Raw genomic sequence first — 25522 nt, 5'->3', positions numbered from 1 at the left:
CTTTATTGGCAGGTCCAGTAGGACTGCATTTCCTTCAAATGCACACTAAAAAATTCTGCTACTACTAAGGCATCCGTCAACAAGAAGCAGAAAGAGGGGCGTACGTTGTTTTACTCACAGACTTACTGCTGCCCCTGAGGGCCTAACCTAGCCCACACGCAGCTAATCATCAAGGGCTTTGCGTGGGCTTCTTACACTCAGCTAGGCCATTTCACATACACAAACACACAAGAAATTGTCTGTGAGTGATTTATGAACTGACCATATCTAGTTTTATCAATAAAGCTCTTCCTCAGAGAAACAGTGTTTGTGTAACACTTTTAGATCACCGATTGCATGCAGCCCCCATAGTATTAGGAAGTTCCCTGGTGTCCTTACAGGAAATGAAATATGTGCATGTCCTAACCAATTGATCGAGAGCATTTTAGTCTTTGGTGTTTTGCAGGGATAGACAAGAATGAATGAAATATCAAAACATTTAGGTGTTACTGTAACGACTGCTTAATTGCCATCAATGCATCTCATTTGAACAGTTTGTCTCTCAGTATAATTTGCAGTAATCTAAAAAAATCATTGTACTGGGGTCCTATAATGGGGGACCCCATAATATACTTGTATAATATAGATACCATGTGGTGCTTTGCACAGTTTGTGCTGGAAATTGTTTTATTTTATAAAAATAAAATGTAGAGAAAAAAATCCAGTACAAACTATGTGCAATGTTCCACAGAGTATCTGAATTAATATGAGATAGTAAAAGGATTAACCTAATAAAAGCTGTGATGATAGTAATAAAAAAAAAAAAGAATTAGAAAAGTGTTTTTTTTTTATTTTTTTTTATCACAGTTTAAGACTGAGTATATCACATCACACTGTTGTCACTTTCTGACATGTCATGTCAATTGCCCCTTAGCACAATTTGACATACCATTTAGTTATCTGAAGGGTGCATTTTGTCATGTCAGAGATCTTGATCACATGACTGGGAGACATTTTCACTAGCTTACTGAGCGTATATCATAACAAGGACCTGATCTTGATGAGCTCGGAAACCTTTTACCTGGGGAGCTGAGAGAGCATGCTGTCTTTTTCTTGCTGTCTTCATACATTCTTGATTTATTACCACACGCTGGTGGTGATGTAACAGCACCTCAGCAGGTTATACACGTATTTGTGTGGCTGTGTGTTTGAAGGTGGGGGGTCAAATAAAAACTGCATATTTATGAAGTTCAATTGCAGCCCCACCAGGCGAGGGTGAATCTTTGGCCTTAATTGTGTCTCATAAATATTGATAGATTAGGATATTTTGGTGTTCCAGCACACTAATCTACACACAAGCAAAAATAGGATCCTCTTAATACTGCAAATTCCTCAAATGTAGCTTCCAGATATTATCTCTTCTGATGTTCGGTCAGGTTTCTTTTGCTGGGAAGTTTTAAAATATTAAAATATATTCAAAATGTGTGTTTGGTGGGGTGGGGATTGGATTGGAAATCTCTCGTTTTCAATGTGATTTTCGTGGTGATATTAGTGACAGCAGCTGTTGATATTGCAACAAAGATGAAAGGCACAATATGTACAATACTGCAGCAACTTTTTGATAAAACCGTCTGCCCACTGTGCACGGAAGACTTCTGCCAGTTACGTCAAATTACAGCACTGAATAACACATTTCTATGGACAATAATGCATCTAAAAATAGTGGAGGAAACAGATTGAGCAGCTGCAGGAAAGGTACGTGATCAAAGCTGATCAAAAAATGAGAATTCTTTATTAGCGTAATGGCTTGACAGATGCATGTGCGTCCTCAGCGCAAAACATTATACATAAATGTTACAAATTCACATGAGCATTTCCATTTTGCATAAAGACTCGACCTGGCAGTCTGCGTCAAACTTCAAACTTTACTGAATGAGCGCCGTTGAGTGACGGGACGTGGGAGAGAGGTAGACAATTAATATTCAGAGCAAAAATATTAATTTTGCTGAAATATTTGTTGTTTAAAGTTACATTAAGATTTAAAAATCAACATGTCATTCAAGTTTTTTATGACAGTAGTAACTGTAAAGGGATAACAACTTGTAATTGAATAAGGCTAATAAGATGTTTCTTATATCCTATTTACAGGATAAAGAAATGACAGAAAGAGATGATTGTTTCCAGAGTGAACGTGTGTGTTCCTGCTGAACATTTATCTTACCTGTTGGTTAACACTGAGTTTGTGTTTAACTTTATTATCTTCATTACTATCTTCATTTTTTAATGTAGAGAAAAGATTTAAACTATATTCACTATATACAGTGCTAAAGTTATTAGTAAAGTTAAAGTTATTGTGCCACACATCAGAGCAGCCTAAACTATCAGTATTGGTGCTAAAATAATTTTTAATGTTTCTGTAATGGTTAATCCACCAGTATGTGTAAGCTCTTTAGTTACATCAGTATTTCTAAAGCTACAATATATTTATTGTTGATATCCATGAATTTTTTATTTTACTGTTTTACAAGAAAGGCAGGAAAAAGTAAAACACTTCATAGTTTTGTTTTTGTTTTGTTTTTTCAGATGCCCAATTACAGTCAATAACAACACAGACTTTTATTATGTTTTTGTCAATAAAATAAAAATAAATAAAATTAGGATTTTATACGATTAATCTGAAAAATAATTGGCCAACTAATCGATTATCAAAATAATCATTAGTTGCAGCCCTAATATATTTTGTTTACTTGTGTACTTAAATGATCCCTAATGTTTCTAAGAATGTTTAAATCCAGATAAATAAGCAATTTTAACCAGGACACGGACTGTGTCCGTGCGTCGCCTAACAACGACATCATACACACGTTACCCTCGATTTCCAGTGTAACATTGTAGAAACCATGGAAACACTTTAGACGCTTTAATATATTATGTGTTTTATTAGACAGGTGAGCAACTGTTTGGATGTTCATTGACAGAAAACGAATCATTATTATATAATTCAACAGTAAGTCTTATTGTTTAAATCTCATTTTCTTGATTTACCTCGAGTACCATGTTTTACCATGCCTAACATCGATCTAGCTTACTGCAGTGTGCAACAAGTGTCTCATAGTAGTCGCTGAGTGAAAGCACAGAGTAGCATTATAACAACGTTCAACACACAAATGTATCTAATTTCATAAAACAGTGCTGTGTTACTCCACATATGCTTGACCGGAAGAAACGGAAGCAGTCGTGAACGGCATAATAAAAGCTCCACTGCTATTGAGCCGTGTGTCGCGCTTGTCTCTCTTTAGCAATCGCCCCAGCTGCCTTGTTCCGTTCCAATGGCTTTCAGCCACACCCTGCTTCATACTATGTAATGTTAATAAATCTTTAATAAATTAGCTCATCCATGAATATGATTTCTGCTCGAGTCCCATCAGATTCTTTCCACCGGCTATAGACGTGAAGACAACACCTCCCATGATTCCACGAAATCAAGGCGTCATCAAGCTACGCCTTAAATAAGTGACCTCTAGCGGCAAAACTTACATATTGTGCTTTTAACAGAATGTAATTAGATGACTACCAATAGGAGTGGAGACAGTGAATTGCCTTCTGAAACAGTTGGATGCTGCACTCAAGTAGGAAAAACTCCTCGGAACCAACAAGACAGCAGCTTCTTAATAGCTTAATTGTAAGTTTCTTGGATGAAAGAGTCTATTAAGTGGCTACTTACAGTACACACTACTTCTTACATAAATGCATTTACTCCTTGCTGATGGTTTTAAGTGTCATCAGTGACTTCGGGGTTGTTCATATCCGATATCTACGTTTATCCATGAATTTTGAGCTGAAATCTTCGTTACATGTCTCAGGTGTCTCTGATCCTAAATCTTATGGTATTAGATGCTGTCACTGTATGTTGTAATTGAAATTGCTATCGTTTAGTGCAGAAAGTGAGCTCTGGATTTTGACATATGAGGTCGTGAGAATGTTTACGACATGTCTGGTGTTGTGTCTAACCCAGTGTTTCACAATCTTCCTCTTCCTTCACCTTTTCCTTAGTCAGGTTCTCCTGCAGTTGGTGATTTTCTACTCCAGGTGTTTTGTGTCCAGGTTTAGTGCTGCTAGGTTGATTAGCTGTGCTTTGGTTGCCATGGAGATGCCGAGTGCTTGAAGAACAGCATACTCTGGATGATTCTGTCTTTGCTCTTGACTCTTGATTTCTTTGTAAAATCTTCTATCTCCTGCGAGGATGATGCCCAGATGTTTCACTAAGATGTTTTCTGTTTTGCCTTTGCAAACGTACATGTTTTTCCTCAGCTGTTCAGATTGGCTGTGTGTTCTTTGTGGCTGTGCACACATTTACTTTAGCATACATTTACTTCTCTATAAAGTCTCCAAGCTTTGATCAGCAGAATGGAGCAGTTTGCTCAGGGCCTGTGAGGAGACATTTACTTCATTCTTGATTTTGTCAATGTAGATCCTGGGACAACGGTTGTCACTTTAAAGTGGTTATACAGCCCTCATGGTGTCCAAACTACACTCACAACTCCCACACAGATTGGCATTCTGCTGTTGAGAAGTCAGCCTACATCTTTACAAAGTTTTATTTTATTTTTATTTTTTTTTTGAGTTGTGTCTGTTGGCAGTCAAACTTTTTTTTCTGGTCCTTAAACCCCTTCTGGCAGTCTCTTCAAAAAAAAAAAAAAAATAAAAAAAACTTGTAGCTATCTTGTTTTTATTCTACAGATTTTTACAGAATTCAGACACTGCTTTGAAATTGTCAATTTTTCCTCTGGTTTGGTTGTCAGTGTAAACAGACATTTATTAAGCCAGTAAAGCCATCTAAATGCAGAGCTGCATTGGGATAATGTGCCAATTGGGTTGTCCTTAAACCATTTCTAAACTACCTGATAAAAGAACACAGTCCATGGCATGTAATACTCTCAGCAATACCATATTTACATCCATCATCCATGCCACAGACCCCCCCCCCCCCCCTTGTATAAAAATACTCATGCACTTATGTTGTATGTGAATAGATTGTAGCTTTACATACTCTTCATAACAGTATTGTTATTGTTAATGCTGCTTTGACACCTATATGAAATAAGTTGAAGTTGAAGTACTAAAATCACTAAAACTAAAACAATAAATTAAAGCTAATTTAAAAAATAAAAATGTCAAAAGCACCCCTAAAAATATTAGTAAAACTTAAACTACAATTGAAAACTGAAAATATAAAAGCTAATTCTAAATATTAAAAAATACTATAATAGTATGTAAATTATACTGAAATAACACTGCTTGCGAATGGATGCTTCTAGTATGCATGCGTTTTTAAGCCCAGATACATGCTGCCCACTGTAGATTATTCATTCTGGAAGCAGTTTCCAGGACCAATCGTGTATGATATCATCGTTCTTGAGTCACTGATTCCTGTTACCCTGTATGACTCCAGAATTAAGTGTCTCGTTATGGGTCGATTTTAAATTGGTCTGTCTCTGTACACCCAGTCCCTGTTCATAATGTCTTTTTATGCCAAAATGGCAGTAAACACTTCTCCTTGCATTCCTCGTAGATCATAATGTCATGTGGTTAATTCCCCCCTGTAGATGTATGTCTTTAGTTTAAGAGAGGGGGGAAGGTAATTGTGTCACAGACTGTCAGCGGCAGACAGTTATTACGCCCAAATACCCCCATCTACTCTAGCAAGATTGAAACTAGTACGGCTAAGTCAAGTGGAACGGAGGGGAGGCAGGAACCAAGAATCTAGAGCAACAGCACGTCGGGGGGAACTTAAAATGAACACACTTGGTGCTATCATCTCCTCCGAGGAAGTCAATTAAGCAGCACACTCAGTATTTCACACCCCCCGGTACCCGAGTGTGAATATGTGTCGCTGTTGTGCACCTCTCAACGATGTGACAAGCGCGCTGGAGAGAACGGCCCATGGTCCAGATATGCATCTGTAATTATGCGCCTTAGAGAATACTGCAGAAAAAGAAGAAGATATTTCAACCAAGATATTAAACAAACATTAAGAGAAAGATTATATGCAATGGAACAAATGATATTTAATTAGATTCATGTTTCACATGTTTATGGTTGATATGATTTTTAAACCTCAGGCAATACTGTAATTACCTTTTATTGTGTTTGATAGTGTTGGTATGCATGTTTTACTGTCTGCAGTTAATGATATCTGTCTTTCTGCTTCTGTCTCTCTCTCCCTGTAGGGAACTAATGAGCAAATCGCAATAGAAGCTCATGTTGCACTAACATCAGGATGAAGTTCTTCACCGCTCAGTGTCAGCAGTCCTCTTCTGTGCTCCACTGAGGATACACACACCCTTGCTTCAGCAAATTCCCTAACTTCGAAATCACTGGAGGGGCCTGAAACTCTTCCCCTTTGTCCGTTTCATATATAGTTACCCATCGCTGGGGCACCACTCACCCCAGCCGAAGCATGTCATTGGTGGGTGTGGCACGATTGCGGCGGGAGACGGCCCGCTCCTGCCCGCGCCGCATATCTGACACTTGCCTGGTGTGGCTGCTGGGCTTGGCGCTGCGCCTGGCACTGTCCTCCTGCCAGCGGGCAGACCTCACCGCCGCCAAGCACCCTATGGTCACCACAGGCTACGGGAAGCTTCGGGGCGTACGCAAGGAGCTGAACAATGAGATTCTGGGCCCGGTTGAGCAGTACTTGGGCGTCCCCTACGCCACCCCGCCAGTGGGCGAGAGGCGCTTCCAGCCCCCGGAGGCTCCAGGCTCCTGGCAGGAGATCCGTAACGCTACCCAGTTTGCACCAGTGTGCCCGCAGAACATCCACGGGGTGCTGCCAGAGATCATGCTTCCCGTATGGTTCACCGACAACCTGGATGCAGCCGCGGCCTATGTACAGAACCAGAGCGAGGACTGCCTTTACCTCAATGTCTACGTTCCCACAGAGGATGGTAAGTTTCATAGAAACATACGTTGATCTGTGGAATGTTTCATTCATATTCATTCTCACTCACTATAAACATATTTTCACCCGCACAGAAACGTACATCAGCATACTTACCCTTTCTCAGTGTGATAGGGAAACTAATCAACTTGTGCGATTCTGTCCTTTTCCAGGACTTACTGTAGCAGTGTGTTACAGAGAGTTTATGGAACATAAAACAAAGGATTCAAACTCATTTACAACCATTATACTTCCAAATAAGACGCTCTTTTCATATAACCCGTCTTCTGGATAACCTTGGGATCCTTCTCTTTTCGTTCTCCTGTAAAAGCTAATCTGTTGCTCATGATCACATGCAGGGTTTAAGTTAGATTAGTTGAATTTAGCTCATACAAAATGGTAGTTGCCAGAGCTAAAGAGAGCAAGAACTCCTGTGAGCGCAACGGATATTTAACATGCTCCAGTCAGTGATTGTTACTGAAACTGCACAGGCAACAATCTGAGCATGTGCTAAAGTCTCTGATAAATGGGCCTCACTGCAGTTTGTAAATGGGTTTTGCAGAGACTGCTGGGTAATGTCTCACTGTGCCAGCTCTCAAAATGGGTTGTCATAGACATGGGAGTGTGGCAGGCAATGTGTGTTTGTTCGAGAGATGAAAGCTCTTCAACGATGAAACCATATACACAGGAGGTCTCGTAATGCTAATAGCACTTTTGCGTTTTAGCAACTCCGTGTACTCTTTGAGTGTGTTAATGTGCCTGTCCATTACAGTGAGTCAGTAAATCAGTCTTCCTTAATTTGTAGATATACATTCACTAAGTGCTGTAGATTGCAGTTGGATGATGCATCCATTGCAGGAACGATTCTAGGATTTCAGTCTTCAAGCAGCTCAATTGATGTGGCTCAGAGAGTGATTGCAAGTTTGAATCTTGCTGTTGCTTTTTAAAATAAATTCAAATAGGTTGTCTAGTATACCTAAATCACACAATGACATGCTAATTATCTTTTAATTTTTTGTGATTTCACTGTATCAGAGATGTTTGATATGAAATATCTTGAAACAAGATACATACAGTATTTTTTTCTAAGGAGAAGCATAAGTCTCCATTTGCTCTCCATTTAAACTCATTGCTATCTAGGAGAAGAAATTGCGACGTTAAAGTGCCCCTATTATGCTATTTTAAAGGTTCTTAATTTTGTTTTGGAGGTCTCCTATAACAGGTTTACAAGCATCAATGGTCAAAATACACTTTCATTTTCTCATAATATACATTGCACATCACCACATTTTTCACTGATTCTCAAACGACTTCTCCGATGCTTCAGTCTCTCTAAATCCCCCCTTTCCGTGAGCCTGCTCTGCTCTGATTGACCAGACGGCCCAGTATATTGTGATTGGTCTACCGCTTACACCGCATGTGGAAACAAACACCCATTACCATAACCGATTCACCTCCGGAGGCTTCCGGAGCTCAGCATTTGTACACACTGTAAAAACCATATCAATCCTAGCGCGAGTCTGATGATGAAACATTGGAAGAACTAGTTATTCAACCCGAGCCTCCATCGCAAGAACGACTTGAGCAGGACATTTCTCAGTGATACACAACTCCGTTTGATGTTCCTCATGAGAGGTTGGAACTGTAATTCCTCTACATCAGTATTAACAAGTGTATGTCCATTAACAAACTGATGTGTATATTTCTAATTTATTGTGGTGCACATGTGGGAACTGTATCATTAACTGTATCAATAATAGTGCTAACGTTAGCCAAGCACTAACGTGAATAACTGATGTAACAAAGTTTGTAAAACAAATCATGCTCCATCCTTCATCATTACTCAGAGTAATAAGAACGACAGACAATCTGCATTAATGGACACAATTTTAGGTAATTGTGAGCCACAGATGATTTTGCAAATTATTTCAGTAAGACAGTGATAACGTTAGCCGGTTAGCTGGAGACCTAGCACAATATAAAAAACAAAACTACAAATTTATGAACACACAGTAGAAAATATATACATCAATAATTAATCATACTTACAGGCTGTGATTCTGAGGAGCAAGTTGGTCCAAATAAAGTGGCTATTGTCCTATCTTTAATGACGTTTTGTAAATACCATTTAGACCTCATGGAGATTTGAGAAGCAATCGTGAAAATGTTATTCTGGTGATGAATCTGTGGTAATTTTAACCACTGACTCTTTACATCCTCATCCTTTGGAAGTGTTTACAAAGAGAATTTGCTTTTGCTGACCAGAAAACAGCATCTTCTCGACATGTATACAACACAAACCAGCTATAGCATTTGAGGGCGTGTCAAAGTAGACTTTGTTCATGGGCAGCCAATGAAGACATTAGGTGAGCATTATGTTACTTTGTGATGTGTGGCTGTCACGGAAGTGGGATTCGAATTCCTAAGGACTCGTTTAAGCTGTTCAGAGTCGATTCTTTCTTTTGAGAGACAATAACTTTATATATCGTGGCTCCACAACTTTGCAGATCTTTTACATTCACAGACAGTTACATTACACATTGCATGAAAGGTAATATTTGAAAAAGCATAATCGAGGCACTTTATAATATTTCATTTGTGCTTATTCTTTCCATACCTTATTCCACATGTAAAAATCAAATATAAAAATGAATGAGATATATAATTAGTGATTCTAAATCTGAATCTAAGAGAATCTGCGCACATTAAATTTAGAAACATCCAAAAGTCCATGTGTTATTTGCACACATGAGTTGAAAGAAACAGCTTCTGTGTACAGAAATATTTCTTCACTAATAAGAGATAATAAGCAAATCTGGGACCATATAACAAGAGAAGATCATTATTATTTTTCATAATTATGAAGATGAATTGCATTTACTCACAAGGGAATATGTAAGTGTTTTATTCATGCATATACAGTTGTACACACACTGTGGAATATTCTCACAGACAGCAGTGCAGTGGATCTGCAGTATGCATGCAGATATATAACATTAAATGTTTTAAAAGCTTTAGATGGGACATCTATGCCATCTTTGCAGTGTTAAGATGGGTCTACAACATTAAAAGAAATTTGTTCACAACAACACAGAGAAACAATGCCTCCACAGTAGGTGATTAATGCATCTGACATTGTTGTGGAGGTGTACACACTCTCCACACTCATCGCTTCCCATGTTTATGTGTGCCAAGTGCCTCTGCGTTGCTAGTGAGTCTTATCAGAAAATCGCCCAGTACACACTCACTGACGGGGATTCCTACACAGTCACCGCACTGAGAATCATTCACAGGTTTGGGAGGGATTTAATGGATCTGGACTTGGCACCTTCTCTGCATTTCAGTTTAACATTTGCTGGGTGTTTAGTGTGGGACATGTTAGTGGGGATGTGAGTGTGGTTTACAGCCAAAGGATTAGAAGAAACAGTAATTATCTCATCTATCTCTCCTTCTCACTCGTTCACTCTCTTTCTCAGGCATTTTCAAACTTTCTGAAAAACCCACAAATGATTATCCCTTTGGGTTCTCCTTCCTAAAGCCTTTTATGCTGAGTGTTTCTGTCACGGAACGCTCTGAGACTTAGATAAGATCCAATTGCAGTTTTATTGGGAAATCCAAAATCAACATCATATGCCAGGCAAAGGGTCAAAATACTTGCAAAATCCACCAAACACGAAACAAGAAACCAGGCAGAGTGCACAGATGTGCAAGGTGACAACTACAAAAACTTGATGACAGATGACAGACATGGCATGGTATAAATAGACAGAAGCTAACAATGAAATGAGTTACAGCTGGATGCAATAATGATGAGTCCAGACAAAGGATTATGGGAGTTGAAGTTCATGGCTGAGGGAAGGAGAGTCAGGGAAGGAGTGCCCTCTAGTGGCCAACCTGGGTACTCCAGCAAGTCACTATGACATTACCCTCCCTCTAAGGAGTGGATTCCAGATGCTCCAAAGGCCAAAAAAAGAAAAGTCCAGGAGGGAGGTGGAGCAGAGGAGGATCAGGGGGAGGGATGGTGGGCCAGGTCCATGGAGGGGAAAGGGGACTGGAGACAAAGGCAAAGCAGACGGCCAGGGTGTAACATGCTGAGCAGGCGGCCAGGGTGGAGCAGACTGAGCAGGCGGCCAGGGCGGAGCAGACTGAGCAGGCCACCAGGGCGGAGCAGACTGAGCAGGAAGGGCAGAAAATTATTTCTGTGTTGCTGGAGACCACCACAGCAGCACAGATGGGCTTGAAGATCACCACAATGGAGCAAATGACCACCACGGCAGCGCAGATGGGCTTGATGACCCCACGGTGGAGCAGACAACCACCACAGTTGAGTAGATGGGCTTGAAGATCCCCACGATGGAGCAGACGACCACCACAGCAGCGCAGATAGGCTTGAAGATCCCCACGGCAGAGCAGATGACCACCACCATGGCAATGAAGATGGGCTTGAAGACCCCGTGGAGGAGCAGACGACCATCATGGCAGTGCAGATGGTCTTGAAGACCCCCATGGCAGATCTAGCGGAACTAAAGGCCAACACAGCTGATCAGGCAAAACTGAAACGCAAGGCACAGAGGGGTTAGTGTTGGGCACAAGAGCCATGTAAAAACAATCAGATAGTTTAAACGTGTCCACCATAGACATAACTGGGCCAGCAGAGTGTCTCTGGTTAATAGGAAGTTTGTATATGACCTTTTTGGTCACATTGAAGCAAACAGGAAGTTGATGTATGACCTCTGTGATCATGTCGAGACAACCTCCTTGGTCACAGTCAGGCAGCCAAAAAACTTATGGACTGGAGCGGATTCCGGAGCAAACTCATGTGTTGGAGCAGCCTCTGGAGTAGACTCTTGGGCTAGAGCAGACTCATAGGCTGGAGCGGGCTCTAGGACGTACTCATGGGCTGGAGCAGGCTCTGGAGTGGACTCATGGGCTGGAGCGGGCCCTGGAGCAGACCCATGGGCTGGAGCGAGCTTTGGAGTAGATTCTTGAACTGAAGCGGGCTCTAAAATGGAATCTTGAACTGGAGGAAAACTGACTCTAGGGCTAAAGCAAGCTCTGAAACAGACTCTTGGGCAGGAGCGGGCTCTGCAGTGGAGTCTTGGGCTGTAGCAGGCTCTGAAACAGATTCTTGGGCTGGAGCGAGCTCTGAAACAGAATCTTGAACTGAAGCAGGATCAGGATTGGATTATTGGACTGTAGTGAGCTTAGGGGTTGATCTTTTATCAGTTATGGGAAATATCGTCGATATCGTACCCTCCTCCTTAGCTGTTTGGAAACAACCCACAATAATTAGGTAAATTGGCAATAGGTGAGGGTATCGTGATTGGGTATAAGTTGCATCTCAGTCTTTGCAAGCTCAGCACTTTGTGATAAATATCATGAGAGAATTGTCAATCAATTCAAAAATCACATTTCTCAATGTAACATTGCAAAGAATTTATGACTTTTACAAGCTACCATACATAATATTGTGAAAAGATTCAGTGAATACAGAGAAATCTCAGGCCATTTAGGGCAAGGCAGGAAACCTCTGTTGAATGTGCATGACCTTCGAGCCCTCAGATGGCATTGCATGAGAAATCATCATGCTACTGTGTTAAATATAGCCACATGGGCTCAGGAGTACTTTGGAAAACTGTTGTCACTTAACACATTCTGCCGCTGTATCAACTAAATGCATTGAATCTCTGTTAAGCTACACATCAAATATATACAGAGATGCTGCAGAGTTCTCTGGGCCCGAGCTCATCTGAGATGGAAATGTGTGCTGTGGTCAGATGGGTCCACATTTGGGAAAAACGGACATTGAGTCCTCAGTCCCAGAAACGAAAGGGACCAACCAGACAGGTGCAAAAGCAAACATCTGTCATGGTATGGGGGAGCATCAGTGCACACAGCATGGGGGACTTGCATATGTGTGAAAATACCATTGACATGGACATGTATTGGGATAGTACAGACAGAGACTTATACTGCCAACAAGATGACATCTTTTCTGAGAAGCGAGACAATGCCAGCCCTCATTCTGCACGTTCTACGACAGAGCGGTTTCATAGACACTCTACACCTTAGAGTGGGTGTGCTTGACTGCCTGCCTGCAGTCCAGATCTGTCTCCTATTGAAAATGTATGACCCTCATGAAAAGGAGAATCAGACAACGATGACCATGGACTGTTGAGCAGCAGTCTCGTATGAGGCAAGATTGGGCAAAAATTCCACTTGCAGAACTGCAACAATTAGCATCCTCAATTCCTGAACAATTAAAAAAAAAGTGTAATTAAAAGGAAAGGTGATGTGACACAGTGGTAAACATACCTCTGTCCATACTTTGTTTTGTTTTTTTGGAGTATGTTGCAGCCATCAAAATAATTTTTTATATATAAAAAATGTATATATCTATACTTACAAAATACATTTAAGTTTATCCTTTTAAAACATTGGAAATCTTTTTTGTACTTTGTACTTTTGTCAGTTAAATACAGGTTAAAGAGAATTAACAAACAGATTCTTGATTTTATTGCATTTTACAAAATGTCCAAACTTTTCTGGAAATAGGGTTATAAATGTATGAAATAAAATGCATAACATTTATTGAAGCTAATCAGAGGTTTACAGTACATTGACAAGCATTTTCTCACCTCTAATCTTCTCCTGTATTACAACATAAAGGTGATCATTCTCTTTTTGAATTAGAAATTTAGCTAATTAAACAAATCAGCCACAGTTTGCTCAGTCATTTTATGTGATTAATTCTTAATTGGAAATGTTAATTCTATGTTACGTGCATAGTTTAACTGGCAATATTGTTTCTTTTTTATTACAGTGCTTGCAAGGCTGCAATACTGTATATTGATATGGAAGAATGAATTAATGAATTGTCTGCTGTTAGCATTGTTTATTTGCATATGCTGTTTGCGCTGTTTAGTTTGCCCATCTACTGTTATCCATCTCTTCAAATTTCTGCAATTTTAGGCGTATGTATAGACTTCATTCTTTTTTTTTCTTTTTTTTTTTTTTTTTTTTGCAGTGGATTTAAATAATTATCCTAAATATTTGTTAACTTATTGTCCAAGTGTGATCTTTTTATTATTATTATTATTATTGATTAAAGGTTGAAACTCTTCCATCTCCTCTTACATTGTTAAAATGTTCTCAACTCAAAATCTAACCAAAAGCATTGCAGTTTTTGCATTCTGAATTGCGATTGGTCTTCTTTCTTAAGTTTATTTGCATACTGAATTATGTTTGGCCTTTTCTTCTTTGACACTGCAAAAACTGCACAGAAGTCACATTATGTGTGTCGATAATGTGCAGCTGGAAGAAAACAAGACTGAGTGTCATGACAAAGCCAAAGTTTAAGGAGCTTTTGCAATGTAGCATTTCATTTACGCAGAACCAAAACATAAACCTAAATTCAAATTCAAATAAAATGTAACTCTACTCATTCTCTGCTGTACAAGCACTGGTATTTCCTTCAGGCATGTGGCATTTGACTCTGAAAAAAAGTTAATGTACGACTGTGCTTCAGAGGCAGAGGTGGGGCCGTTTCTCGGTCATGTCAGGGGAAATTTGATTTTATCCAGACGTGTTTCGTCAAGCAGATTGGAGCGTAACGCTCACTTCTCTTCATTCAGGGCTGCGCTCCAAATAAAAAATCCCTTTAATACAATCAATAAGGTGAGCAGCTAAACAAAGGATGGTAACAGTCCAATAGTCAATTGAAGCTTGGCAGCATTATATAAATGTAGATTCGGTTAGTGGCACTGCAGGTTGGGAGAATGTTGCGTTCGGGGGGAGTAGTGATGTTGGCGAAGGTAAATAAATAAATAACCAGTTGGTCGACGCTGCGGAAGAACTATGGAGTCATCTGCTTTTGATGCAAGAACAAACCTCAAACAAATCCTGCTATTTCTGCCATCCTAGCAGCTCTTGATCAGGTGAAAATTGGATCAGGATTCTTCTGCAGGGGGAAAGAGAGATGGAGAAAAAAAATGGAGAGGCAGTAAGGGAGAGTGTGTGTACATACACTCCTATGCCTATTGTCTTCTCATTCTCTTCTAAGTGGCACAAATATATAAGATTTGCTCTATTGTTTATTTGAAAGTAGAGGTTTCTGCTGCTGTGGGTCTGATGGTGTGGCTGCGTGTGATAGAGATGCTGAATTATAGCCTGCGCTGATCAATATTCAATCAATGATGCTAGTGATTGATGACCCGGCCATGACACATGCATACACACTTTGGCCATGCTCCTCACACCCACTCACCATTCTAATGCAGAGTTTTTGAAAAAAATGAGCCCAGAATATACAAAATGTCTTTAAAGTATAGCCCAATAAAAGTGAGGAAATTGGCAGAATCACACAACAGTTTTCGAGAGACAAAGGTTCTGATATAATATCAAGAAATCTGTTGTATCTACAGTTAGAGATTTGATCAGGTTTCAATTTGAAAACAATCTAGGAAAGATGGAAAAACTGCAAATTAGATCTCTTTAACTCAGTATTTTTTTTTTCTCATTCAAATATTCAAGTAAAATAATGTGCACAGTCATGCATTCAATTGTTAAAAGGACTTTTTTTGTTTTGTTTTTTTTATGCAAAATATATGGTTATGGTTGATATTTATAATATTTATTAACCGTAGGTTTGCTTAATTCACCCACCATTGACACCATTTTAATCTTAGACCCTGCAACAGTCTTAAATCAAAAATTATTATAATAGTTAAATTGTAATTTGACAATTGCAACGATTCTAAAGTCGGCATGAAATCAAAATTGACCGTTCTCAGTCTGCAATTTAGAATATTGCAGTATTTATCATTTTTCCGTGCACATCATTATTTTTTTCCATTAAATTCATGTGCCCTCATAATCTTTAATCAAATAACTTCCCCTCCCTCTTGCAGCGACATCTCTTCTCTTCTCTGCTGACGTGTTTACTGGCGTGAGGGCGGGACAACCTGTCACTCACATGACATCACAGCAATAGCAAACCACAACCGTCCAATCAATTTCCTGATGGACAAAATCAAGTATCGCCCTACATTTTTTCTTGTTCGAGGAGCCGTTTCACTCAGATATATGTCACAATAGGAAATAAAAGTCTATCGCAACTTCCGTTTCATGTCTATTTTAATGCTAACTAAAACTTTCTCATCTAATTATTCCGAAACCAAACTATTGTACAGTAAAGACACAAAGCTAAAATTAACATATTCCATTCACATCAATTTTAATTTTATGCCATTACTGTACAATTGTCTCATTTGCTTCTATTTTTATTTTCTCTCAGTGACATTATTAAGGAAAAGATGGATTCTTGTTTAGAAATTAATGAAACTGGTAACTTTCATCATGGTGGTTGTAAGAATAGAAGTCCTGCCTTTTATATAAATGAGCCTAATGGCTTTTTGGTCAGTTTACTCTAGAATGCTTTAGAGTTATTTTAGAATGCTGAAAAATTTAGTTTTTAGCCTCATTTAAGCTAAATATGCTATATGTATTGTTACATTGTTGTCAGATTTTATTGATGATTATTGAAACATAATCTTGACAAAATCTTTTGGAGATTTCAGTCTTTCTATATTGTATAACTACTAGAAAACAGCTGCCTGTGGCTGTTATCAAGATGGCCGCCGAGTGAACTGATTTTGCCTTACAGGGACTTCTACTCCAAAGGGATTTTAGGAAAAACATCTGAAACAAAGTTAATCCGTAACTGAGAACTCCAATAAGAAGAGCAAAAATCTTTTGTGTTAAATGTGAATGTTTAAATTTGCATGTTATGATAGCTGTGGATCGGCCTGCTTCACATCTGCAGTGAACTCTGAACGCATGCTGTTCACCAACAAACACAGTTTCACAACCATCCAGCTGTTCAGAAAAGCAGAACACACCGCTAAACACATCTGAATCCAGAACACTGCATTCATGCAGCTTCTGTGTGTGTGTGTGTGTGTGTGTGTGTGTGTGTGTATTCATACAATGTGACAGGATCAAATGTGTTTGTATTTGTCTAGTCAGTGGAATCTTTTGAACCCAAGCCTAGGGCAGATCAAATATCAGTTACATTGATTTGTTTGGCCGCAGCCGTGTTGTGTGTGGTGGTTTAAGAGCTGTGACACCGTCCACCTCCCCATAGTGATGGAATACATGGTATACACATCTGCATCACAGCACAAACACCCATGTAAACCCAATCACAGCCATACATATGTGCCTAAAGCCACTTTGCCGCAATCATATCATGCAGGGTGACATGCACACACACATAGTGTAAACAGTCATTTCTTACTGGGACAAGGGTTGTAACCAATGCTGTGGATCATGACAATCCCCTGCAGGCAAATCTCCCATTTATACTGTTTCCCTCTCTCTTTCTCTCCCATATTTTTCTTTTCCCCCTAAGTACAGTACAGTTCAGCTGCATAAGAAAATGTGTATCGAATCACTCTAAACAACTAGGGGCAATTCCATAGAAATTAATTGTGGCCACTGATACTGGCACTTATTTCTTATGCAGCACTTGTTCTCTGTTTGTGTTAGTACACCACCTGAATGAGTTACGTAAATCTGGTAACAGGACAAATCAAAACCTGCATTTTTGCATTATGAAGTTTCCACTTTTCGATTCTGAGGTGTTGGCTGTGAAGAATGCAGCAGGCTACAAGAATGGTGCCATGTTTGTGCAAAATGCTTTATGGTTGACAAGAAGCTCTGAGTGGTTGCTAGGTGGTTGTTTACTGGCCCAAATCTACAGAAACCTCCAAGTGTCTTTGGGCAAATCTCAAATAAGTATGCGTAGTTCAACTTTCACCCCAAGTTCAAAAGAAAGAAAGAAAAAAAGGACCATTAGATTTTTTTTCTTTTCTTTAAAGAATTAATCACATCTCTGTCCAAATTGTCATTAAAATCTCATTATATTCAAGGGTGATTTTCTTTATTTTTTTATTATTATGAAACAGTTTGTCATTTGTTTGTCATTTGTCATTAAAGCAACAAAGGTATGTGTATAATACAAAATAAAAGGGTTCGCCCAAAAATAAAATTTCGTTCTCACATGAAGTTCCCATTCATGTGTCGTTCCCAAACCATTTTTTTTTATCCCCCATAGAAAGCAACATCATTCAAGGTCCAGTAAGGTATTAAATACATTGTTAAAATAGTCCATGTGACTATGGTGATTCAACCTCAATGGTGTTTTTGCGCACAAAAAGTATTCTCGTCACTTCATAACATTAAGTTTGATCCACTGTTGTCATGTTGACTATTTTAACAATGTCTTGAATGTGGTTATTTTGTTTGCATTCCATGGGAGATAAAAACCGCTCGGATTTCATCAAAAATATCTGAATTTGTGCTCCAAAGAAGAACAACGGTCTTGCAGGTTTGGAACGACATGAGGTTGAGTACTTAATGACAGAAATTTCATTTTTGGGTGAATTAACTCTTTAATGAATTTATTTTTTCTAATAATACTCAAGGCCGGTCTCATTTTTCGAAGGTCTCGGTCTTGTCTTGGTATCAACCACATTTGTACTCTATCTTGTTTCCTTATTGAATAAATCAGCTGCTTTGAATGAATCGATTGAATTAATTATTCTGTGGCTCACTCATTAATTGTTTTGCTGCCACCTACTATTGGTTTAAGTTTTATATTTAAAAGTACAAATTTTATTTTTCCATCATATTCAAAATTGTATTTTTAAAACATTTATCTCAGCATTATTTATGCATTTATAATTGTACCAATTCAGATTCAACTTCTGTGCCACCTCTGCAGTGCAAAGATGATTTTTTTTTGTTAGTGATTTCATTTGATTGGTAACAGCTCTATATAGTGTTTTATTATTTATATTTATATATTTATTGATTACATATAAGACATTTCTCAGCCTGTAAATGTGGATCTTTCAGATGATTTTGAGGAGTGCTAGTGTCGTCTTGGTCTTGACTCGTTCTCGCCCTGCCTTGGTCTTGTCTTGGTCTCAACACACTCTGGTCTTGGTTTTGCTTTGTTCTCAGTTTAGGTGGTCTTGACTACAACACTACAATCTGGTATAATCAGTACAATCTAGTCCTAATACAGCATTCATTTTAATAGAGATTGCTTACATAAAAATGTGCACACCCAAACCTGTATGAATTTCTTTCTCTTGCAGAACAAGATATTTTGAACTAATGATTTATATCTTTTGAATAAGATATTTTGACTAATGTTTCAGTATTTTTGTCCATACAATGAAAGTCAAAGATGTCCAAAAATATCTTCTTTTATGTTCTACAGAAGAAAGCCATAAGCACCTTTTCCATTTTTACACACACAAACACACACACACACACACACACACACACACACACACACACATATATATATATATATATATATATATATATATATATATAAAAAAAAGTTATATCCAATATATATATATATATATATATATATATATATATATATATATAAACACACACACACACACACACACACACACACATACATACATACATATGTATATATATATATATATATATATATAGGCTATGTATATACATGCCCACATACGTATGTAAGAATACACATATCTAAGTATATGTGATTGTGTATATGATTTATCTAGATAAATTATTTTTTATTTAATAGCAGCATTACATTACAACCCTCTACAATGCGAGTAAATCACTCACATATGTGACCAAATTTCACAAGAGGCCACCAAAAAGTCTTTAATTTGCCAATGGCTAGTAAATTTTATGATTGCAGTTGCTTGTAATAGAGTTAGAGGAAAAAACTGATATAATTTCAGTACCTGCTGAGCTTTACGCACTGTCGCTTAGCTGAGAGCGTCTTCTGTCGCTTTCTCTCACACACGCGCACTCACTGTGAGTGAAAGAGGGGGCACATGTGGACCAGTGCTGCGTTGTCATGAAAGTTTATCATTTGCATGCATATTTAAGCCTTGCTAATTTAAACAGAGAAGATGTGTGAGAAGATTTGTGTGCGCAAACTGTACATCCAACGCGCTCCCAGAAAGCCGTGTCTGACAGCACGTGATTACTGAATTGAGTTCTCTTTCACGTCTTCTTGAACTGACAATTTCACACAAAACGCATCGCCACATCGCCGCAGATTAATGCATCGCTGCAGATGAACAACGCTTAACACACAATTACCTTCATTAAAAGTAATGAGACCTTATCAGTGCTGGGGGGGGGGGGCGTTTGATGGTCGAGAAGAGAGAACGAGCAAGAGGGAGATTTGAAAACCGCAGAACGAGAGATGGAACACAATACAAAAGCTCAAAAGAATATCACTGGAATGAAGGTTTATGATTGGGCAAGTGCTTTAGGACCTGGCGTTTATTTTAAAAAAACTTTCCAGCGTTGGAGAGAGCTTAGTGGGAAAGCCTGAAAACAGTCGCGGAGGCTACTTTGATTCCTTCTCATGTAAGTAACACTGGGTTTTGATTGTCTGGAGCTGCTGTTCTGTTGGCGATTAACAACAAACTCTTGTTTGTACTTACTCTTGTGTACTGTACATTCATTTTTTTGTGCTTCCTTGCTGTTCGTTCATCATCTGCGCTTTATTTTTCATGAAACATTATTTGGTGTGCGTCAGCTGTGATAGACAGACATCCACTCGCATTGCATGTGTAACAGCGGCCAGATAGTGAGAGTTTTACAGTTAAACTACTGCACACTGACGACTGCTAGAGAATGCAGTGTTTATTGATAGTGCATTTGCCTTGTATGCCAGCAGCGATCGGGCCGGGGTTCGATACAGACTCGGAGCAGGGTGGTTAGGATTGGAGTGTGAGTTTTGGAGGCAGAGCAATTAAGAGAGGGGTGGGTTTGTTTGGGTTGATTTCAAATATCAACAGTTTTCAACAACGAATTTGAGAAATAGTATACAGCACCTTTAAAGTGACAGCAGCCTAATATTCTTGCTGCTGCCTGTGTTTTTAATTTTAATCAAACAACAGACTCGCTGCAAAAAATAACTCAATGCTCTTGACTGAATAACTTATTTAACTTTATATTTCATTTATAAAGTGAAGACTATGCAGTGTTATTTTACATTTTATTACTTAATTCAATTTATGTACCTAATCTACCTAATTTTTATCTAACTTGTTAGATTGTTAGATCTACCTGAAAATACCTGAAAAGCTATTTAACTTGCATTAAATATTAACTTTATTTAACTTATTTTTTGTTCTATTGTTGTTTATTTTTGCTATTGCTTGTAGTTTGGTTTGTTCACTTGACTTTAGTAGTGTTTGAAATGTATATTTTATATTATATGTAGAAGTTGCTTTAAAATATATTTCAAGTAATAATACTGTAACTGGAGGAAATGTGGTTTTTATTTGTCATGTAGATAATCACAAATGCAAAACAAATCTTATTGCTCCTAAAAATAGTCTTGACGTTTTTATGCAAAATACTATAGCAAATAACAACCTACAATTTCCTCCCACTTTCATTATTATGACCTGGACATTTTACCCCATGATATTCTTGCCCCTAGATATAGGTTGGTTCTCTCCTTCAGTCTGTTTTATTGTGCGCTGGGCAAACACGTCTGATAACTTAGTATTGTAATAGCTTCTCATCTCACTAAACCATATGATTTGAGGTATCAATTATGTCTGTAGCATAAAGCATACCTAACAGCATACCTAAGCTTAGTACTTAGCGTTAGGGCTTTTCAGCCCTAAGTATGAGCAAAAGTAGGAGTGATGTTTGCCCTAGCACGCACCACTAACAACATGGCAGACCCTCCTTTACTGTGAAAGGTCTATTAGAACCAACAGCTCTACATAAACGCACACACATCTTTTAACTCCAGCTGTGCTCTGTGTGGAAAGGCAGCTGTGTTCTCGTCTAGCCGACTGTGTTAGCCCCTGCCACAGTTCTACCTCCGCCAAACACCCAGAATCCTCCATTTTTATTACCGGTTCGACGAGCATTTACCATCCATACGCTTTATTAAAAGCTATATTTCAGAGCACAGCATGATGCAGCAGACGCAGACAGCACACCAGCGAGAGAAAGAGCGAACAAGAGATAGATAGAGCATGACAGGAGAGAGAGAGAGAGAGAGAGAGAGAGAGAAAGAGGAAGAGAAGGATGACACTTGTTTGAGTGGGAGCAGCTGGGAGATTGCTAGCAGTAACTGAAGGTTTATGTCATGGAGACATGGACAGTCTTCTTCTCACTTGCCCACAGGCGCTGAACGGCAAAGAAACACAGCTCCGCAAGCTCGTACGCACACGCGTGCCCGATGACCTCATTTTCACAGAGCTCTTGGAGACGATTACAACGGTGATTCGTCCCTCTCCCGAAATTTCACTGAAAAACTGGCCATTACATCATGTCACTTGAGGCTGCGCTCACCTCCTTACTGGGTGACTTTTAAAAACAACATGAAATGGTATTCACAACCCATTTAGCTCCTGTAATGTGACATTTTTGAGTGCAACAGAATATTTAGCTGGAATGTCGATGTAAGGTGGGGCTTGATTGTATCCATCAGAATTTGATTGAATGCTGAAAAGTGGGCTATTATGTTACGGCTAATATTTTCCATGCTTACACGGTCTTGTTTATCTTCAGGGTCTGGATCATAATACCTGGAGAAAGCTAATCATTAGCAAGTGACAGTAAAAACATTTATAATGTTACAAAAGATTTCTATTTCAAATAAATGCTGTTCTCTTGAACTTTCTGTTTAGCTAAGAATTCTGAAAAAAAAAAGTATCATAGTTTCCACAAAAATATTAAGCAGCATGTTTTCAAAATTGATAATAGAAGATAAGAAATGAGCACCAAATCAGCATATTAGAATGATTTCTGAAGGATCATGTGACACCAGAGATAGAAACTCGAGTCTGCGACTTGGACTCGAGTCGCACTTAAGTTGCAAAAATAAACGACTTGCAACTTGACTTGGACTTGTGAACTACTAACCCGAGACTTGACTTGGACTTATAAAAATACAAGTCTTTTGGCATGGCACTCCTGATTGCGTTCTCTATTTACTACCCCACATGATGGTACAAAACACCACATTTTACTATTCATTCATTCCCAAATATGGGCTTCAGCAGCAAATATCACAAATCATCTCTAAACACACCAAGCCATTGAGTTTAAGTCGCAGTGTGTTTTTATATTGCCTTATCACAAACGAGACACACATATGGAAATGTTGTTTACTGTAACACTTGTCTATACATAGGTTTTGTTACCACCGATGCTCACTGGAAGACTACAGGTGCATCCCAATTCATGTACTTATGCACTGTTCTATGACTTATGCACTATTCTATGACTCCGATGTTAAATGACAAAATAACCTTATACAATTCACGCACTACATGGATGAGTACATAAGTACATAGCGTATACGTGCATAGTGTATAGTGTGTCATTTGGGACGCAACTTCTATTTTCCAGCATTGCTTGAAATCTACAGCAAACTACGGCAACTCATAGCTTAAAATACACAGCACTTTTTTCATTGCGGTGGTTATAAATGGTATAATTTTGTATAAAGTTAGAAAGTAATAGAAATTATTTAAGTAGTATTTTGTGTGCTTTATTAGGCAATTTTAAAGTAAAAGAAATCTGTTTTGATATTTAAATACACTGTTAATTACAATAACAACTAGATGAAAAAATATATTGATAAAAATAGAACAAAGACTTGACTTGACCGCAGGGACTTGTGAATATGTCTGTGTGACACTGAAGACTGTAGTAATGACTGCTGAAAATGTAGCTTTGCCATCACAGGAATAAATTACATTTTAAGTTTTTTTGGTGGGTGATGTGATCAAAGTCTTATTTAATCTACTTAAGTTATTCAGTCAAGATTAGTGAGTGATTTTCTTTTGTCATTCGTTTGATTACCATTAATGACAGACTGCAGCAGGTATATTAGGCTACTGTCACTTTAAGAGCTAATGCATGGATCCAACATACTGTTACACACACATTTTCTTTCTCAACTGTGTGCGTTTTTTTATTCGTCCACATTCTGCACATTTTCCCATTCTTTTCTCCTCTTATCGCTAGTAAAGCAGTAAAGACTTATATCACTTCTCGTTTGGCTCATCGACTGAAAATTACAACCAAAAGCTGCACAGTGTGGCATTGTATATTATATTTTGAGTTGTGTTGCGGTAAAAATAGCAATATGACAGTGTCGGTAGCTCAGTGAGTGCAACCATTTGACGTCATCGACATAGAACGCACTGTGCATCTAAACAAATTGGTGCCGCCCATTGTCCAAATCGGTCTAAATATGTCATATTTTTTAAACAACATAAATCTTTCATGGGTTTTCTACTACATATTTTAGTAAGAGACATAATTTATGTTATATATAGAGCCATACAAGTCTTAACACGAGGGGTTCCCTTTAAGATAAATCCCACTGCATTTAAGTGAATACTCTCCAAACGGCATTTTGACATTTTTGTGTACGCGTTTAGGCTCAAATCCTAAGCCCATTTTCATATCTGCGTTTGACTCCAACTCGGAGAACGCACACAGAAAGCCACCTAGGAAACAGTGTATACATATATATATTGTATAATATATATATTATCGCGTCCCGCAGTTTAGCAACAGTAGACAGCATTTTACAACACTCAATTATTTGGGTGATTTGGATGTTAAGTTTGGGCTTTTAGGGAGTAATGAAAGTGCACCGCTGTGAAGGAAGGGAAGGTGTGTTGGACAGAAAGCGGCAGTGGCACAATAATCTTTTTACCTCGATTATCTTGTTTTCATAATCGTTGGAAGCCAAAATTGAAAATCAAGTATGATTAATCACAGCCCTAATACACAGCTACTTTTAAATAGCCATCAATAGAGCACTGCACTGATGACGTAATTTTGTAAGTTAGCATTATTGTGGTTTCCTTGACAAAAAGCCAATAGGATTTTTCCGTTGGCTTTTGTATAATCGCAGAAAATAAGCTCCATGACCAAAAAAAAGTTTATGATTCTTAAACATTTTGTTCATCAAGATAATCTTCACAAATAGACACAATTTAATTAATCTTCACTTTTATGAATTTTGAAACCTAATAACCAGAAGTAAAAAGCTAACATTTGGCTATAAACAAACTAAACCTTATTTGCATGACTTAAAGGTCATGCTTCGCTAAGCTTCCGACAGCTCTTTCAGTCTTTAAAATCTACAAGTTAGAAAGTTTGAGTTTGAATATTGAGTTTATAATGTGATGATGTACACTGTAAAAAAATCCCAGTAAAATTTACAGTAAAATAAAGTATTTCATTAACTGATATAATGTTAATTTACCAACCTAATGAAGTACTAATATCTGTTTTGTACCTTTATAATACATGATATGAGTCACATGATGAATCAAAGTTCATCACAAGCTGAGAAGGACAACACTAACATATAGAAGGTGCACAAAGTGTCATTCACACACACACTAAACACCATCATGGTAACATGCATGAAATTTTAAAAATGCAATAAACATGAATTTAACAACATTAGATGTAACATAAAACCCTAATGTACATAACTGATTAGAAAAAAATGAGAAAAACTAA

The 25522-nt window shown here is 38.2% G+C and overlaps 1 protein-coding gene across 7 annotated transcripts in view; it reads left to right on the top strand.

Annotated features, from left to right (window-relative positions):
* The first annotated feature begins 6439 nt into the window (after positions 1–6439).
* nlgn2b (neuroligin 2b) overlaps positions 6440–25522 on the top strand; it is a 63318-nt gene continuing 44235 nt past the window's right edge. For 2 of the 7 annotated variants that reach the window (XM_067399352.1, XM_067399356.1), the window contains exon 1: positions 6581–6926. In XM_067399352.1, coding sequence (XP_067255453.1) covers positions 6596–6926 — 331 coding nt within the window. In that variant the 5' untranslated portion in view covers positions 6581–6595. Of the gene's footprint in view, positions 6931–10982; positions 11003–11382; positions 11410–14981; positions 15008–24482; positions 24505–25522 lie in introns of all 7 variants that reach the window. The other 5 variants (XM_067399357.1, XM_067399358.1, XM_067399353.1 and 2 more) reach the window with 4 other exon arrangements.

This window comes from Chanodichthys erythropterus, chromosome 10 (genome assembly GCF_024489055.1).
Source record: "Chanodichthys erythropterus isolate Z2021 chromosome 10, ASM2448905v1, whole genome shotgun sequence".
NCBI classification, from domain to species: domain Eukaryota; kingdom Metazoa; phylum Chordata; class Actinopteri; order Cypriniformes; family Xenocyprididae; genus Chanodichthys; species Chanodichthys erythropterus.
Note: the sequence above shows the minus strand (reverse complement) of the source record. Positions and strands in the feature narration are given on the sequence as shown.